Genomic DNA, 18,575 nt, shown 5'->3' on the forward strand with positions numbered 1-18,575 from the left:
ACAGAGTCATAGACACTGAATTTATCTAGAAACCTAAAAAGGTTACCCTTGTCTGAGGAATCAATGAACTGATTGGTAAATTGATCCTCCAACCATGAACTTGAAGAAACAACACAAGTCGATTCGTATGAGATTCTTCGAAAATGAGAAGACTGAGCAAGTACCAAGATATCGTCCAAATAAGGAAATACCAAAACCCTATTCTCTGATTACAGAAAGAAGGGCACCGAGAACCTTTGAAAAAAATTCTTGGAACTGAGGCTAGGCCAAACGGTAGAGCCACAAAACTGGTAATGCTTGTCTAAAAAGAGAATCTCAGACACTAAAAGTGATCTGGATGAATCGGAATATGCAGATACACATCCTGTAAATCTATTGTAGACATATAATGCCCTTGCTAAACAAAAGGCAGGATAGTCCTACAGTAACCATCTTGAATGTTGGTATCCTAACATAACGATTCAATAATGATAGATCCGGAACTGGTCTGAAGGAATTGACCTTCTTTGGTACAATGAAGAGATAAAATAAAACCCCAGCCCCTGTTCCAGAACTGGAACTGGCATAAATACTCCAGCCAACTCTAGATCTGAAACACATTTCAGAAATGCTGAGCCTTTGCTGTGTTAACTGGGACACGGGAAAGAAAAGAATCTCTTAGCAGGAGGCCTTAACTTGAAGCCAATTCTGTACCTTTCTGAAACAATGTTTCTGAAACCAGAGATTAAGAACTGAATTGATCCAAATTTCTTTGAAGAAAACGTAATCTGCCCCATACCAGCTGAGCTGGAATAAGGGCCGCACCTTCATAGGTACTTAGGAGCTGGCTATAGGTTTCTATAAGGCTTGGATATATTCCAAACTGGAAATAGTTTCCAAACTGATACCGCTCCTGAGGATGAAGGATCAGGCTTTTGTTCCTTGTTGTGAGGAAAGGAACGAAAATGAATATTTACCCTGGAAAGAAAGGGAAAGCAAAGTTGACTTAGAAGACATGTCAGCATTCCAAGTTTAATCCATAAAGCTTTTCTAGCTAAAATAGCTAGAGACATATACCTGACATCAACTCTAATGATATCAAAAGATGGTATCACCAATAAAATTATTAGCATGTTATAGAATAATAATAATGCTATAAAATTATGATCTGTTACTTGTTGCGCTAAAGCTTCTAACCAAAAAGTTGAAGCTGCAGCAACATCCGCTAAAAATATAGCAGGTCTAAGAAGATTACCTGAACACAGATAAGCTTTTCTTAGAAAGGATTCAATTTTCCTATCTAAAGGATCCTTAAATGAAGTACTATCTGCCGTAGGAATAGTAGTACATTAGCAGGAGTAGAGACAGCCCCATAACCTTAGGGATTTTTGTCCCAAAAAACTCTAATCTGTCAGATGGCACAGGATATAATTTGCTTAAACGTCTAGAAGGAGTAAATAAATTACCCAAATTATTCCATTCCCTGGAAATTACTTCAGAAATAGCATCAGGGAGATAAAACACTTCTGGAATAACTACAGGAGATTTAAAAACCTTATTTAAACGTTTACATTTAGTATCAAGAGGACCAGAATCCTCTATTTCTAATGCAAATAACACTTCTTTAAGTAAAGAACGAATAAATTCCATCTTGAACAAATACAAAGATTTATCAGCATCAACCTCTGAGACAGAAACCTCTGAACCAGAAGAACCATTATCAGTATCAGAATGATGATGTTCATTTAAAAATTCATCTGAAAAAAGAGAAGTTTTAAAAGACTTTTATGTATACTAGAAGGAGAAATAACAGACATAGCCTTCTTAATGGATTTAAAAAATAAAATCTCTTATGTTATCAGGAACACTCTGAAAATTAGATGTTGACTGAACAGCAACAGGTAATGTAACAGTACTAAAGGAAATTTTATCTGCATTAATAAGTTTGACATGACATGCAATACAAATAACAGCTGGAGAAACAGATACCAAAAGTTTATAGCAGATACACTTAGCTTGGTAGCTCCAGCACTGTGCAGTGATTTTCCTGAAGTATCTTCTGACTCAGTTGCAACGTGGAACATCTTGCAATATGTAAAAGAAAAAAACAACATATAAAGCAAAATTGATCAAATTCCTTAAATGACAGTTTCAGGAATGGGAAAAAAATGCCAGTGAACAAGCTTCTAGCAACCAGAAGCAATAAAAAATGAGACTTAAATAATGTGGAGACAAAAATGACGCCCATATTTTTTAGCGCCAAAAAAGACGCCCACATTATTTGGCGCCTAAATGCTTTTGGCGCCAAAAATGACGCCACATCCAGAACGCCGACATTTTTGACGCAAAAAAAAAAAAACACGTCAAAAAATGACGCAACTTCCGGCGACACGTATGACGCCGGAAACAGAAAAAAATGTTTGCGCCAAAAAAGTCTGCGCCAAGAATGACGCAATAAAATGAAGCATTTTCTGCCCCCGCGAGCCTAACAGCCCACAGGGAAAAAGTCAAATTTTTTAAGGTAAGAAAAAATGATTGAAACAAATGCATTTATCCCAAATATGAAACTGACTGTCTGAAAAATAAGGAATGTTGAACATTCTGAGTCAAGGCAAATAAATGTTTGAATACATATATTTAGAACTTTATAAATAAAGTGCCCAACCATAGCTTAGTGTCACAGAAAATAAGATTTACTTACCCCAGGACACTCATCTACACGTTTGTAGAAAGCCAAACCAGTACTGAAACGAGAATCAGCAGAGGTAATGGTATATATAAGAGTATATTGTCGATCTGAAAAGGGAGGTAAGAGATGAATCTCTACGACCGATAACAGAGAACCTATGAAATAGACCCCGTAGAAGGAGATCACTGCATTCAAATAGGCAATACTCTCCTCACATCCCTCTGACATTCACTGCACGCTGAGAGGAAAACCGGGCTCCAACTTGCTGCGGAGCGCATATCAACGTAGAATCTAGCACAAACTTACTTCACCACCTCCATCGGAGGCAAAGTTTGTAAAACTGAATTGTGGGTGTGGTGAGGGGTGTATTTATAGGCATTTTAAGGTTTGGGAAACTTTGCCCCTCCTGGTAGGATGGATATCCCATACGTCACTAGCTCATGGACTCTTGCTAATTACATGAAAGAAATTCAGCAACAAGAAATAAAGCTTCTCTGGGGGGCGGAGCCTACTCTCAAAGCAGCAAGACGTGTTTCTGTGAAGCTCCTGGAAAATACAAGATTTTACCCAAGCTCTTCATCATAAAACTGCAGTATTGTATACTCTTAGGGTGCACATTACAACTAAAGCTTGGACAATCTTTGGGGCTGATGATACGACAATGTTTTGGCCTATGCTCTTTGGGACAGCTACGCAGGAGATATTCTATAAGGGCTGAGCAGCCATTTTGCTACTAGATGGGATCAAGCTGCAGATTGATTACTATCAAAACTCCAGAGAAGGATTCTCAGTGTAGGTCTGGGGCCGTCTCATAAAACTAACCCCCCCCCCCCCCCAACTCCGGGGTTAAGAGATCCTGTAATAGGATTCACAAAAATATACCATTTCTTATCTGAGTCTGCTCTTCAATAGGGAGCTACACAAAGCTAACATATCACTCATTGGCATATGAGAGGGCAATGGCACACAGGAGGGATGTCTTTGAAGCTGTGGCAGCCTGGGAGTGCGCAATAAAGGATGCGATCCAGCAATCTTACCAACAGCTTGAAAGGGACCTGTGGTCACTACTTTTCCCAGCGACAGTTCATTGCGACACTTCACCTGGGGAAGATACAAAGCAGATTACCCCTCCGGACACTGTGAGCCACGACCTAGAGTCAGGTTCGGAGCCGGATCATACCTTGAGCAGCCAACTTCAGGTTCAGAGCTTAACCGCACCACGAGGTCCCAGGGAGTCCGCGAAGAAGACCGATGATCTCACTGAGGCACTAAAGAGTCAGAGTCTAAATGTTGGGGAGCAAGGCAACGATCTCCCATTTCCCACTGCCTATGTACAGAAGCCATGCAAGTTGGAGACTAATTTCATCGCTACTAGACCCATACACAGCCATAGTACACTGATCTCTCTGGCCACAAACAGGTGCGGGTCTTGGGAACTTTCTGAGACTTTACAGGAGACACGGGAGTTTGATTCAGGTCCCGCCATCAGCAATTGTTATTTGGATACGTGGCAGACATGGTTGCTTGGAGATCAGGAGTGCCGACATCCTATATTGCTGAGAGACTTGCCGAAAACGAGTACCTTAGAAGTCCTTAGGTACTACCCACTAAAGGCTGGTATCGGTTGACCACTGAACAAGGATATAGTGCCAGGGTGCTTGCCGCAGTTTTTTCACTCGTAGCGGGGCACCTGAACTGCAAACTGTCCTTAGTTCTTTATTGTTTGCTCACTCAGTTTAATTATAGTTCTCCCTAAAACTGCAGTTCCCTAGTTATTTCATGCGAATATCGTTAGTATACCTGCTATGTATATGTGTGTGTATATATATATATATATATATATATATATATATATATATATATATATATATATATATATATATATATATATATATATATATACACATACATACACACACACACTTACATACATACATATACACACACACACACACACGTCACTTCATTTACTTTACTAGACCCTAGTTATTTTCGAATGCTTGCTTCTATGATAAGACGGCAGGAGATCGTTACGGAGAGAGTGGGGAAATAATGTAATTATTTGGATGACTGCCACATGTATGGTTAATAACTGGATTGCACTGACTTATCTAACTGGCTGTTGAAATGTGTTTGGTTGGTGTTTGAGCGATGTCCTTGTAAGCTATGTGGTATAATAGTGCTGCCTAAGAGAGAGGTTTGTCCTCAGCTCTGCACATTTCCTATGTCCTTTTGCTCACTTGCCTTGCTGGGCTGTCGCCCTGAAGTTAGCGGCAGAGGCAATGGGGCACATAGCTAGCTTCAGTTACCTAATATAAGAATCTCTTACATAGTAAAGGTTTTACAATTACAGGTAGCCCTCAGTTTACGCTGGGGTTAGGTTCCAGAAGTAATGGTTGTAAATCGAAACCGTTGTAAATTGAAACCCAGTTTACAATGTAAGTCAATGGGAAGTGAGGGAGATAGGTTCCAGGCCCCTCTCAAAATTGTCATAAGTAACACCTAATACATTATTTTTAAAGCTTTGAAATGAAGACTTTAAATGCTAAACAGCATTATAAACCTAATAAAATAATCACACAACACAGACTTCACTTGCATTTTTCTGCAGACAGTTCTTTCTATGCATTCCAATCTGGACTGATTTATAGACAGGAAGATATTGTTCCTTTGAAATCTGCTCGATAGCTGAGGTCTGGTTAAACTGATTAATTTCAGCTTGCTTGGCTTTGCTGCAACACAAGCAGACAGCTCCACCTACTGTCTATTTTAATAAATGCACTTCTTCTCAATGCTTTTCAATAGAAGTCACATGACTGGAAAAAAAGGTTGTTATTCTGAAACGGTGTAAATTGAACCATTGTAAAACGAGGGCCACCTGTACATGTAATGGTCCATAATCAAGTTGCTTATTGTTATGTATTCTCTGCTATTTACATGCCACCCTATTATCTGAGTTTTAAAATGTTCAAGATGCCTAACAAGGTTGGATCTGGTATGGTTTGTAGTTAGGGTGTGTTATGCTAAGTGTACCTAGACGTCTTATTAGGCCAGCTAGAAATTTTAGTTTTATCGATATCCATACAGTTTATGCCCTGAAGTGTTTATAGATATTCAAACTGCCTGATACCTACTGCTTCCCCATACTTGTATAGATGATTATGTCAGTACTATAAATGCTCCACCTTAGTAACCTTACTAACGGCAGACAATGGCCATCTTTTTAGATGGTGGGTAGTTCTGATTTCCAACATTCTCCAATGTTCCTAAAATTACTTCTCCTAGTATACACATATGGACATAGGGAAGATCCTATACATTAGAGTAGATGTGCCAATAACTTTCCACTCACTACCCCTGCTACAGCCTTCTGCCACTTTATGTAGTTGCCACCCTCTCCCTGGGACATCCACATTTAAGTCTTACCCTAGCTGTTTAAATTTAAAATTCAGATCAATAGTTACGATGGCTCCCACATCAGTGTTCTTTTCAAAGTATTTATTACTATTTCTTTACCAATTCACATCATTAATTATATCAGTTGCTATTTTTTTATCATTGTTTTGGTCCAAAAGTGACTACTTCAGATACTAATTTTCCTCCGCTTGATCATTTAAGCCTGTGTAGATCCAAGAGTGATCTATTGTGACCAGTGAGGAAACTATTTAAGGAAAATGTATAAAACTGAGGTTCCAGAAGTTTACCTATTGCTGTTACTTATTGAGATTTCATGTATTAACGTTTTTGCTTATTGAAATTATTGTCTTATGTAATATGGTTATCTGTATATGATACTTCCTTTGCATAACCTCAATAAAAAAAAGAAAAAAAAAAAGAAAAGAAATAAAGCTTCTCTACTTTACTCCAGAGAGGAGAAGTTTGTCTGAAATACCAACACATTTCTACTCCAGGGATATCAAGAAATGTAGCCACCAATCAGTAAGCGCTACCCAGGGTGCATTACCTAAAATGGGCCGGCTCCTTAGCTTAAAAGTGCCAGTAAACCTAAAAAAACAGAATTTATGCTTACCTGATAAATTTCTCTCTCCTGATGTATCGAGTCCACGGATTCATCCATACTTGTGGGATATTCTCCTTCCCTACAGGAAGTGGCAGAGAGAGCACCCACAGCAGAGCTGTCTATATAGCTCCTCCCTTAGCTCCACCCCCCAGTCATTCGATCGAAGGCTAGGCAGAAAAAGGAGAAACTATAGGGTGCAGTGGTGACTGAAGTTTTTTAAAGAAAAATATACTACCTGTCTTAAATAGACAAGGCGGGCCGTGGACTCGATACATCACAAGAGAAAGAAATTTATCAGGTAAGCATAAATTCTGTTTTCTCTTGTAAGATGTACCGAGTCCACGGATTCATCCATACTTGTGGGATACCAATACCAAAGCTTTAGGACAAGGATGAAGGGATGGACAAGACAGGTACCTTAAACGGAAGGCACCACTGTTTGTAGAACCTCCCAAAAATAGCCTCCGAAGAAACAAAAGTATCGAATTTGTAAAATTTGGAAAAAGTATGAAGCGAAGACCAAGTCGCCTGCCTTACAAATCTGTTCAACAGAAGCCTCATTTTTAAAAGCCTGACTCAGAGAAACCACGCTTTGATAGAATCAGGCGTTCAATCTCCAGTCAGAGAAATTAGATTTGGATGCGTGAATGGACCTTGGATTAGAAGGTCCTGCCTCATTGGCAGAGTCCACGGTGGAACCGATGACATGTCCACTAGGTCTGCATACCAAGTCCTGCGTGGCAACGCAGGTGCTATTAGAATCACCGAAGCTCTCTCCTGCTTGATTCTGGCAACCAGACGTGGGAGGAGAGGAAACGGTGGAAATACATAGGCCAGATTGAAGGACCAGGGCACTGCTAGAGCATCTATCAGTACCGCCTGGGGATCCCGGGACCTGGAACCGTAACAAGGAAGTTTGGCATTCTGACGGGACGCCATCAGATCCAATTCTGGTGTGCCCCATAGCTGAGTCAGCTGGGCAAATACCTCCGGATGGAGTTCCCACTCGCCCGGATGAAAAGTCTGACGACTTAGGAAATCCGCCTCCCAGTTCTCTACCCCTGGGATATGGATTGCTGAGAGATGACAAGAGTGATCCTCCGCCCATCAGATTATTTTGGTTACCTCCATCATCGCTAGAGAATTCCATGTTCCTCCTTGATGATTGATATAAGCTACAGTCGTGATGTTGTCCAACTGAAATCTGATGAATTTGGCCGCAGCAAGCTGGGGCCACGCCTGAAGCGCATTGAATATCGCTCTCAGTTCTACAATGTTTATCGGGAGGAGAGTTCCCTCCTGAGACCATAGGCCCTGTGCTTTCAGGAAGTTCCAGACTGCACCCCAGCCTATCAGGCTGGCATCTGTCGCCAAAAGGGACCCTAGCACCTTTGTGAAAATTCTGGGAGTCGTGGCCAACCCAAAGGGAAGGGCCACAAACTGATAATGCCTGTCCAAAAAGGCGAATCTGAGGAATTGATGATGATCTCTGTGAATAGGGATGTGTAGATACGCATCCTTTAAGACCACAGTAATCATATATTGAACCTCCTGGATCAGAGGTAGAATAGTCTGAATAGTCTCCATCTTGAATGATGGTACTCTGAGGAACTGGTTTAGAATTTTGAGATCCAAGATTGGTCTGAAAGTTCCCTCTTTTTTGGGAACCACAAACAGGTTTGAGTAAAACCCTAGCCCTTGTTCCGTTTTTGGAACTGGGCGGATCACTCCCATGGTATGTAGGTCTTCTACACAGGGTAAGAACGCCTCTCTCTTTGTCTGGTTTGCAGACAATTGAGAAGTGTGAAACCTCCCCCTTGGGGGAAGAGTCTTTGAAGTCCAGAAGATATCCCTGGGATACAATTTCTAAAGCCCAGGAATTGTGGACATCCCTTGCCCAAGCCTGAGCGAAGAGAGAGAGAGAGAGTCTGTCCCCTACTAGATCCGGTCCCGGATCGGGGGCTACACCTTCATGCTGTCTTAGAGGCAGCAGCAGGCTTCTTGGCCTGTTTGTCCTTGTTCCAAGCCTGGTTAGGTCTCCAGACTGACTTCGATTAGGCAAAATTCCCCTCTTGCTTTGCAGCAGGGGAAGCTGAAGCGGGACCACCCTTGAAATTCCGAAAGGAACGAAAATTATTTTGTTTGGTCCTCAATTTATTTGTCTTATCCTGAGGGAGAGCATGGCCTTTCCCTCCAGTGATGTCTGAAATCTCTTTCAGTTCATGCCCGAATAGGGCCTTTCCTTTAAAAGGGATGTTCAAAAGTTTAGATTTTGATGATACATCAGCAGACCAGGACATAAGCCATAACGCCCTGCGTGCTAAAAATGGCAAAACCTGAATTCTTTGCCGCTAACTTAGCCAGTTGGAAAGCAGCATCTGTAATGAAAGAATTAGCCAACTTAAGAGCCTTAATTCTATCCATAATATAATCTAATGGAGTCTCCATCTGAAGAGCCTCTTCTAGAGCCTAGAACCAGAAAGCAGCTGCAGTAGTTACAGGAACAATAGACGCAATAGGTTGGAGAAGAAAACCTTGATGAACAAAAATTTTCTTCAGGAGACCCTCTAATTTTTTATCCATAGGATCTTTGAAAACACAACTGTCTTCTATAGGTATAGTTGTGCGCTTGGCAAGAGTAGAAATAGCTCCCTCCACCTTAGGAACCGTCTGCCACGAGTCCCGCATGGTGTCAGATATGGGAAACATTTTCTTAAAAACAGGAGGGGGAGCAAACAGAATACCTGGTTTATCCCACTCCTTAGTAACAATATTCACAATCCTCTTATGGACTGGAAAAACATCAGTGTAAACAGGAACCTCTCAGTATTTGTCCATTTTACACAATTTCTCTGGAACCACTATAGGGTCACAATCATCTAGAGTCGGTAATACCTCCCTGAGCAATAAGAGGAGGTGTTCAAGCTTAAATTTAAAGGCAGTCATGTCAGAATCTGTCTGAGGGAGCGTCTTTCCTGAATCAGAAATTTCGCCCTCAGATAACAAATCCCTTACCCCTTCTTCAGAACATTGTGAGGGTATATCAGATATGGCTAATAAAGCGTCAGACTGCTCAGCTTTACTTAACCCAGAGCTGTCAAGCTTTCCTTGTAAACCAAGTAGTTTAGAAAAAAAAACTCTGCAAGGGTTTTATTCATAACTGTGGCCATGTCTTGTAAAGTAAATGAATTTGACGCACTAGAGGTACTAGGCGTCACTTGTGCGGGCGTTACTGGTTGTGACACTTGGGGAGAGCTAGATGTCAAAAACTCATTTCCTTCTGTCTGAGAATCATCTATTGCTATATTTTTCATTGCTAAAATATGCTCTTTATAATTTATAGACATATCAGTGCAAGTGGGACACATTCTAAGAGGGGGGGTTCCACAACACATTAAACAAGGATTTTCCTTAGTGTCAGACATGTTAAACAGGCTAGTAATGAAACAAACAAGCTTGGAAAACACTTTATTCAAAGTAAATAATACTTAGAAAAAAACGGTACTGTGCCTTTAAGAGAAAAAAGCTGCACAAACTCTGCAAAACAGTGTAAAAAAGCAGTAAACTCAACGAAATTTTTACAGTAGCAGCATAAAGCCTTAGTAACTTTGCACAGCTATGCAAATAAACAATTAACCCCTTAATGTAAAAACCGGATTGACAAAACAGCAAAAACCGGTAAAAAATGTTCAGCACCTTGCCACAGCTCTGCTGTGGCGCCTACCTGCCCTTTATGAACGATTTGTGGGGAAAAAACTTCTTTACAGCCCTCAAACACAGCAGGAACCTCTGGAGAAGCAGTTGGATGTCTCTGAGGAAAAGAAACTGCGCAACTGAGGCGAGAAAATAGGCCCCTCCCACCTCACTCGATGTCATGGGGCCTAAAGGAAATACAACAGAGTGTTTCCTAAACTAGCCATGTGGGTTAATAACCCTTAACCAAGCCACAATGATCCCTTAAAGTCCCTCAAAAAAAATGTTATTGCAATAAAAATAAAAATGTTTTTCTTGATCAGTGTCACCAGTAACTAATGAGCCCTTTGTGTAAGCTGGGATTCTTACTAAGTCTCTGAATACAGCTTACCCTTCCCTCATGGGGATATTGCCAGCCTGTTCTAGAATTAACACAGTCTGTCTAGAAAAAATTAGACTGAACATACCTCAAAGCAGTTTAGCCTGCAAACTGTTCCCCCAACTGAAGTTTTCCTGCACTCCTCAGTCCTTGTGAGAACAGCAGTGGATTTTAGTTACAAAGTGCTAAAATCATCATCCTCCCTGCAGAAATCTTCATCTCTTTTCTGCCAGAGAGTAAATAGTACACAACGGTACCATTTAAAATAACAAACTTTTGCTTGAGAAAATAAAAACTAAACATTTTTGTCACCACACTCACTTTTGCCCTTCCTAGTAGTTAAACAGGCAGAGAGAATGACTAAGGGGTGGAGCTAAGGGAGGAGCTATATAGACAGCTCTGCTGTGGGTGCTCTCTCTGCCACTTCCTGTAGGGAAGGAGAATATCCCACAAGTATGGATGAATCCGTGGACTCGATACATCTTCCAAGAGAAATAATGTTATATATTTCTGCACATAGTGCAGAATTATATAAATTATATGAGTGATAGCTTTATAGAACATAATATAATCGATGAACTTTTTTTTTTTTTTATAAAAGGGTTTTCCAGACCTGCCCTCTGCTGGCCAGATGCGCTCTGAGGGAAAACCAGACCCGCTCAGTAGAGCACAGAGGGCGGGTCTGGAAAACCCTTTTCTTTTATAAAAGTTCACCGGATATATTATGTTCTACAAAGCTAGCACTCATATAATGTTATATAATTCTGCACTATGTTAGGTTTTAGGTTTACTGGCCCCTTTAAGTCCCTGCGTTTTCATATAAAGATACCAAGAAAACGAAGAAAAATAGAAGTAAATTAGAAAGTTGCTTAAAATTGCATGCTCTTTCTGAATCATGAAAGAAAAATAAAATATTTCTTCAAGAGTTCATCAGTTTAAAATGTATTTTTTTTTAATGAATTTATTCCTATGGATATAGCTCTAATAAATAATATTTATAAAGCTATCTCTCATTACAACTTCCGTGACACAATACAGCAAATAATTCTAATTCTCTGCTTATATATTTATTACTGAGACTGATGTTTTTCAATTCTGGTTTTGAACTCCCAATTGGAATAAATAAAAATCCAGATCAGTTTGAGAGTGACATAGTATTGAGTTGGATAAGTCCAGCCTCTGTCCCCTACCCTCCAATATAGAAGGTATTTTATATGGTGTCACAGTTCCTAAAGAAACTAGCGCATAGGACATAACACCAAAATGTTTATTTTGTGATTCAGACAACGCAAACAATTTAAAAGAACTTTACAATTTTCTTCTACTAAATTTTCTTCATTCTCTTGGTAGCCTTTGTTAACGAAGCAGCAATGCACTACTAGGAGCTAGCTGAACACAGCTAAGCCAATGACAAGAGGCATATATGTGCAGCCACCAATAAGCAGCTATCCAGCTCCTGAGCCTAAGTTTGCTTTCAACAAAGGACACAAAAAGAACTAAGCAAATTAGATAATAGAAGTAAATTGGAAAGTTTAAAGGGACACTGAGCCCAAATTTTTTCTTTCATGATTCAGATAGAGCATGAAATTTTAAGCAACTTTCCAATTTACTCCTATTATAAAATTTTCTTGATTCTCTTGGTATTTTTATTTGAAATGCAAGAATGTAAGTTTAGATGCCGGCCCATTTTTGGTGAACAACCTAGGTTGTCCTTGCTGATTGGTGGATAAATTCATCAACCAATAAAAAAAGAGCTGTCCAGAGTTCTGAATAAAAAAAAAAGCTTAGATGCCTTCGTTTTCAAATAAAGATAGCAAGAGAATGAAGAAAAGTTGATAATAGGAGTAAATTAGAAAGTTGCTTAAAATTTCATGCTCTATCTGAATCACGAAAGAAAAAATTTGGGTTCAGTGTCCCTTTAAAAATGTATGCTCTATCTGAATCATGAAGTAAAAATTGGTTTCATGCCCCTTTAAATATCATACACTGCTCTGGAAACCATAGATCCAGGAGGATAAAGATAGACCAGAAACTTCATAAAGATTAAACTTTCAAGGAAAAACTGTTTGACCATAATATTTATAGATCAGAGAAGAAAAGGGACATCATATCAATAGCACATAACAGTGCAATAGTAAAACATTCTAATACACTCTAGAACATTGTTTCTCAACCTCAAGTACCCCCAACAGGCCAGGTTTTCATTATATCTGAACCACTACATAGGTGAACAAGTGTAATAATCCGTTGCTGAGTAACAGCAGGTCAGTAACCATGGTGTTACTGATCAGTTGATTACGTCACATGTGCACTGGTTCAGCTATAATGAAAACCTGGCCTGTTGGGGGAACTTGAGGACCGCGATTGAGAAACACTGCTATAGAACATTGTATTATTGCATTTGTGAACGCCTATATGTGTAGCACTAGCAAAGGGATTCAAACACATTGTTTAAAGGGACATGAAACCCAACATTTTTCTTTCATTATTCAGATAATTTGTTGAAAGAGCAGCAATGCACTACTGGGAGCTAGCTCAACACATCAGTAAGCCAGTGGTCTCAAAGTACTGACCCAAGGGCCATATGTGGCCCTCAAGTTAGGTTCATCTGGCCCTCCCTTGTTTAATAGGCAAACCACTAATTTGGGCTGTCAGTTTTTATTAGGGTTTTAAGAGGTGTAACTAGTTGATGTACTAAGGGCTCGATTTATCAAGCCGCTACGGCTGCAAGTTCTCACAAGAACTTGCTCGCTGTGACTGATTTATCAAGCAGCGGTCACCAGACCGCTGCTTCCCTAAGCTCTTTGCCACCTCTAAGGTGGCGAAATTCAATCTCCTCGGTCAAGTCCGACCGAGGAGATTGACAGCAATCACGCCCCCTGCCCGGGCACAGCCAATCACGCGCAGGCAGGGGGCGTGATTGCACGAGAGTGCAAAATTGCGCTTGTGTGCAATGGCGAATACCTGCGGGTAATTTCGCCCCGCCACAGGCGAGCTGATATATACGCGCCCCTGTATGCCTCAGCGTTAATAAATCTAGCCCTTTATAGGCACTCACAAGATAAATATAAAGACGTGTCCAGGGTAGACTCCCACCATGCACTGTTTGGATAAATGTCACTTTTTATGCTGTTATACAGCTCCAGATTACTTCACTTGGCACTCACAAGATAAATACATAGTAACATAGTAGATGAGGTTGAAAAAAGACCGAAGTCCATCGAGTTCAACCTATACAAATCTAATATACTTACAAAAAAAGCTCCAGATGAGCTTAAATTAATCCCACAAAAGGTGACCCATTTAATACAAGCAATCATATCCCTGAATTCTGTTTCTAGACAGAAATGTATCCAAACAAATGTTAAATATAGACAACTGTGTATGTCTATTGTGGGCTACAACTCCCCCCATGCATTACTACTTTGGTAAATGTCACTTACAGTTTAAGTGGCCCCCATGGGAGAAGAACAATTGTCCAGTGGCCCCCAGATACATTGAGAGAAAAAAAAAAAAAAAAAAAAGAGAAGAGGCATATATCAGCAGCCACCAATCAGCTGCTAGCTCCCAGATACTGAGCATACTTGGGTATGCTTTTCAACAAAGGATACCAAAAGAACTAGGGAAATTAGATAATAGAAGTAAATTGGAAAGTTGTTAAAACATTACGCTCTGAATCATGAAGGAAAGATTTTGGGTTTCATATTCCTTTAAAGGGACAGTCAACACCAGAATGTTTGTTGTTTTAAAAGATAGATAATCCCTTAATTACCAATTCCCCAGTTTTACTTAAAGGGCCACTAAACCCAAAATCTTTCTTTCATGATTCAGAGCGTAATGTGAACTAATGCCCTCTAGTGGTGAAAAACTATTACAATGCATTTAGATTAGAGGCGGCCTTCAAGGTCTAAGAAATTAGCATATGAACCTCCTAGGTTTAGCTTTCAACTAAGAATACCAAGAGAACAAAGCAAAATTGGTGATAAAAGTAAATTGGAAAGTTTTTTAAAATGACATGCCCTATTTGAAGCATGAAAGTTTTTTTGGACTTGACTGTCCCTTTAAGCCCGCTCTGGATAGGTAAAAAAAATCCGCTTCTGGGATACTGTAGGTAACTGGCAGCCGTGCACATATGCTGCACCTGTATGGCTCACCGGCAGTGCCCAGCTCAGGATAGGAAGCACATTGCTGCCCCTGAGGTGGTAAGGAAAAAGTATAAAGGGAAATAAAGAAAACCTGAGATATGCATAGAGCTATCTTAAGAATCAAACAAGCTCACACACCATAACAGTTATTATTGGTTATTTGTAGAGCGCCAACAGATTCTGCAGCGCTAACCATTTTAAAAAAAAATTCCAGGGACACTTTGCAGCACAGCCACGCTCATTTATGGTTTTAATAGCTCCGCCCACTTAGATTGACCCCCAATACTAGTAGTATAATTTAGCCATACTAAATCATCAAGCTCCTCATCTCCCTTACCCCCTTCTCAAGCACATTGTTGGCATAGGAAGAATACCTTTATAGCACAGTATCAAAATAACCAAGAAAGGATTAAATTACTAACCATTCAGCATCTGTATAGCAGGACACCACAAATAAGTCTAGTATATACAGCTAATACAGAGCCTGAAATTAGACAGTGATATTACCTCAATATTTTTAAACTGCTAACTACTACTGCACACAAACACACTCACTCACATTGGTACACACAGGGCTTCGCTGCTCGTAAACTCATATCACACAAAGACACCAAAGCATCAGGTTTTCTAAATGTTTGATTTCTTGATATAAATAGAAGCATAGTGACATAGAATGCATAGACAATTGGTAACTATGACAGATACATAAGGCAGAGGCACGGAAAAATGAAAGAGAGAAGGCTAAACGTGACAAATGAAAGTGGAAAATAGGAAGTGTTATCTACAATGAACATTTGTTTTAATGCACGTCAACAGATGCTGGATTTATTTTGTACTGAAGGGTTAAACGGGATCAATTCCTCTGGAAAGGCACCCTGTAACCTTTCATATATATAGCAGTGAGGTTAAAATGAAGGTAAATCCTAGCGTTTTTTAAAATTAAGTCATGGAGAGGGAGGAGTCTGCAGAGCATCCACCGCCGCTGATTGGATATTGGGGACTGCCTACAATGCTAGTAGGATCTTCCTGTTTCTTCAACACGGAATAGAGCAGGATGTTTCAAAATGTTAGGACTTTCCATGCCACCCTAACACCATTAAAGCCCAGTGCTGTTAGGATGGCATGGAACGTTTTAACTGCGTCAACAGGTTAACCTAACAATATGCAAACAATAGTGCACTAACACATAAGAGCATTTTCTAATTACAGTTTGATTACCATGTAAAACAGCTTGGCTAAAACCAATTAGAGGGATAATGCTAAAATAAGAAAAAAAAAAAATCATACCGAGAGCTTCCAAACTGGGCTTGATCTGTGTTCTATAGTGATCTTCTTGCACTTCTTGTAAACAAAGTATCTATAAAAATAGAAAGGACACAAAAATGTTTTATAGAAGTTTAACCCCTTCTCGCTGTTGGGAAGTTCCATGCAGTCCTAATTGCGTTGGGCTTCAGCTCTCTTAGGACGGCATGGAGCGTCCTAGCCATTTGGCTATCCTGTAGCTTTCTAAATGGGATCGTGGGTGGATGCTGTGCCTAGCGTCATAGGCACTCCCCCCTGACCTGATCCCATCATTGAAATCACGCGAACGCATAAGTGATCTCGTGATTTTAATTTTTGATGATTTGTTTTCATCTGAACTTTGTTCTGATGTAGACAAATAAATCCAGGCAGAAAGGGGTTAAGGAATAAATACAAGTTTACATTTACTCTCTGTTGCATCACACGTCTTTATAATGTGCTAAATCAGACAAATACAAGCACAAGCAGTCCTCTACATAACCAAATACAACTACAGTCATATCTAAACACGGTTAGGAGCATGCATCTTGAGTACAATAGTGTTTGCAGCAAGACAATTGCACACCGCACAACAGAATATCTAGAAATGCTCTCATAAAAAGATACTGAGAAAATGAAAATTTGATAATGTAATGACGTAAATTGGAAAGTGTTTAATTGCATGCTATATCTGAATCATGAAAGTTTAAAATGGAGAGTAAAAACCTTGAGACTTTTATATATAAATGTTTAGTTATGGAAAATGAAACAACTTTACAATATTTTTTTCATTATTTTGCCCCCTTTTCATATAATTTAGCTTTGAAAATTGAGCAATTTATAATTTTCAGAACTTGAAATGAACCCTGCTGACTTCTCAAGGCAAACTCTGCTACATGTTTCTCCCTAATTGGCTTTATCAGATAACACCTGCAATACAAAGCACTGTATATTAACTTTATGACTGTGGCTAGTGTTGTTGTATGGAGTAGCCAATCTGGGCTTTAGTCCACAAATAAGGCAAATGGTAGGTGGAGTTTGGCTATTAAAAAATAATTGCGGTAAAAAGGATGTCAATTTGTTTTAAAAACGTTAAGATTTGGGGTCTATATTGGGTTTCATGTCCCTTTAACTTTGATATCCCTTTAAATTGAAACTAACATAGGTCTATTGGTGCAGAGGGACACTGATTGAAATAAGTTTGAGTATGCAGTTTACACAGCTAAGTATGGATTTTATATTACAATGAACATATTTTTCTCCTCACACAGGATAACCAATCTGTAATGCAACTTACATCAGCACCCATCTCCTTCAGCTCTTTAAGAATATTTGGCAATCTATAGCTCCAGAACAACAGTGGCCTCCTGCAGTGGCTATACAGATAAAAGTTGTCTTCCAGAAGGTCTTGTGAGAGAATGTTATAGGACATGACCGTAAAGTCAAAGTGTTCGGTTGTCCGTAAGTGTCTCTTTTCCCCTTCACATCTCTCTGCATAAAATTGACTGAAATCCTCCCACCGTCTATTTACACCACCTGTTAAGAAAATAATTATACGTTAAGTACACATAGCATATTGTACATTTAAGTATTTTATTGTGTAAAGCTCTTAGAAAAGAAAAAAAAATGTACAGTAAAATATTAGCTGTAAAGTAAAAAACACCAACATAAATTGCCTATAAGTAAATTCCCTATGTTTTAGGACGTATTGTTGTGGTGCTTCTGAATTAGGGGAATGAGCCACTGAGGATTCCCACTGCATTTTTATGCATATTTTAGGAGATTATTAGGAAGATCTCTTTTTTCTTGACTCTTTTGTGACTCACTTTGGTAGTCAATTTGTGGACAAATCACAGAGGGCAAAAAGGTAAAATGATGAAGTAGTTGAATGGTTCTTGGGCTTTGTTAATCGTTATACTATAATTACTATATTGCGGCTTGACAACTTTTTGTGTTTTGGGGTGTTGTACTTTAACCCCTTAATGACCGGACCATTTTTCAATTTTCTTACCCTTAATGACAATGGCTATTTTTACATTTCTGCAGTGTTTGAGTTTAGCTGTAATTTTCCTCTTACTCGTTTACTGTACCCACACATATTATATACCGTTTTTCTCACCATTAAATGGACTTTCTAAAGATACCATTATTTTCATCATGTCTTATAATTTAATTTACTAAAAAAAAAATAATAAAGTATGAGGAAAAAATGGAAAAAAACACACTTTTTCTAACTTTGACCCCCAAAATCTGTTACACATCTACAATCACCAAAAAACACCCATGCTAAATAGTTTCTAAATTTTGTCCTGAGTTTAGAAATACCCAATGTTTACATGTTCTTTGCTTTTTTTGCAAGTTATGGGGCAATAAATACAAGTAGCACTT

The 18,575-nt window shown here is 39.3% G+C and overlaps 1 protein-coding gene across 1 annotated transcript in view; it reads right to left on the reverse strand.

Annotated features, from left to right (window-relative positions):
- ANGEL2 (angel homolog 2) overlaps nucleotides 1-18,575 on the reverse strand; it is a gene marked incomplete in the record, with an annotated part of 89,839 nt that overhangs the window by 64,744 nt on the left and 6,520 nt on the right. The window contains 2 exon segments of the mRNA XM_053712471.1: nucleotides 16,194-16,263; nucleotides 17,485-17,723. Coding sequence (XP_053568446.1) covers nucleotides 16,194-16,263; nucleotides 17,485-17,723 — 309 coding nt within the window.

This window comes from Bombina bombina, chromosome 4 (genome assembly GCF_027579735.1).
Source record: "Bombina bombina isolate aBomBom1 chromosome 4, aBomBom1.pri, whole genome shotgun sequence".
Lineage (NCBI taxonomy): Eukaryota > Metazoa > Chordata > Amphibia > Anura > Bombinatoridae > Bombina > Bombina bombina.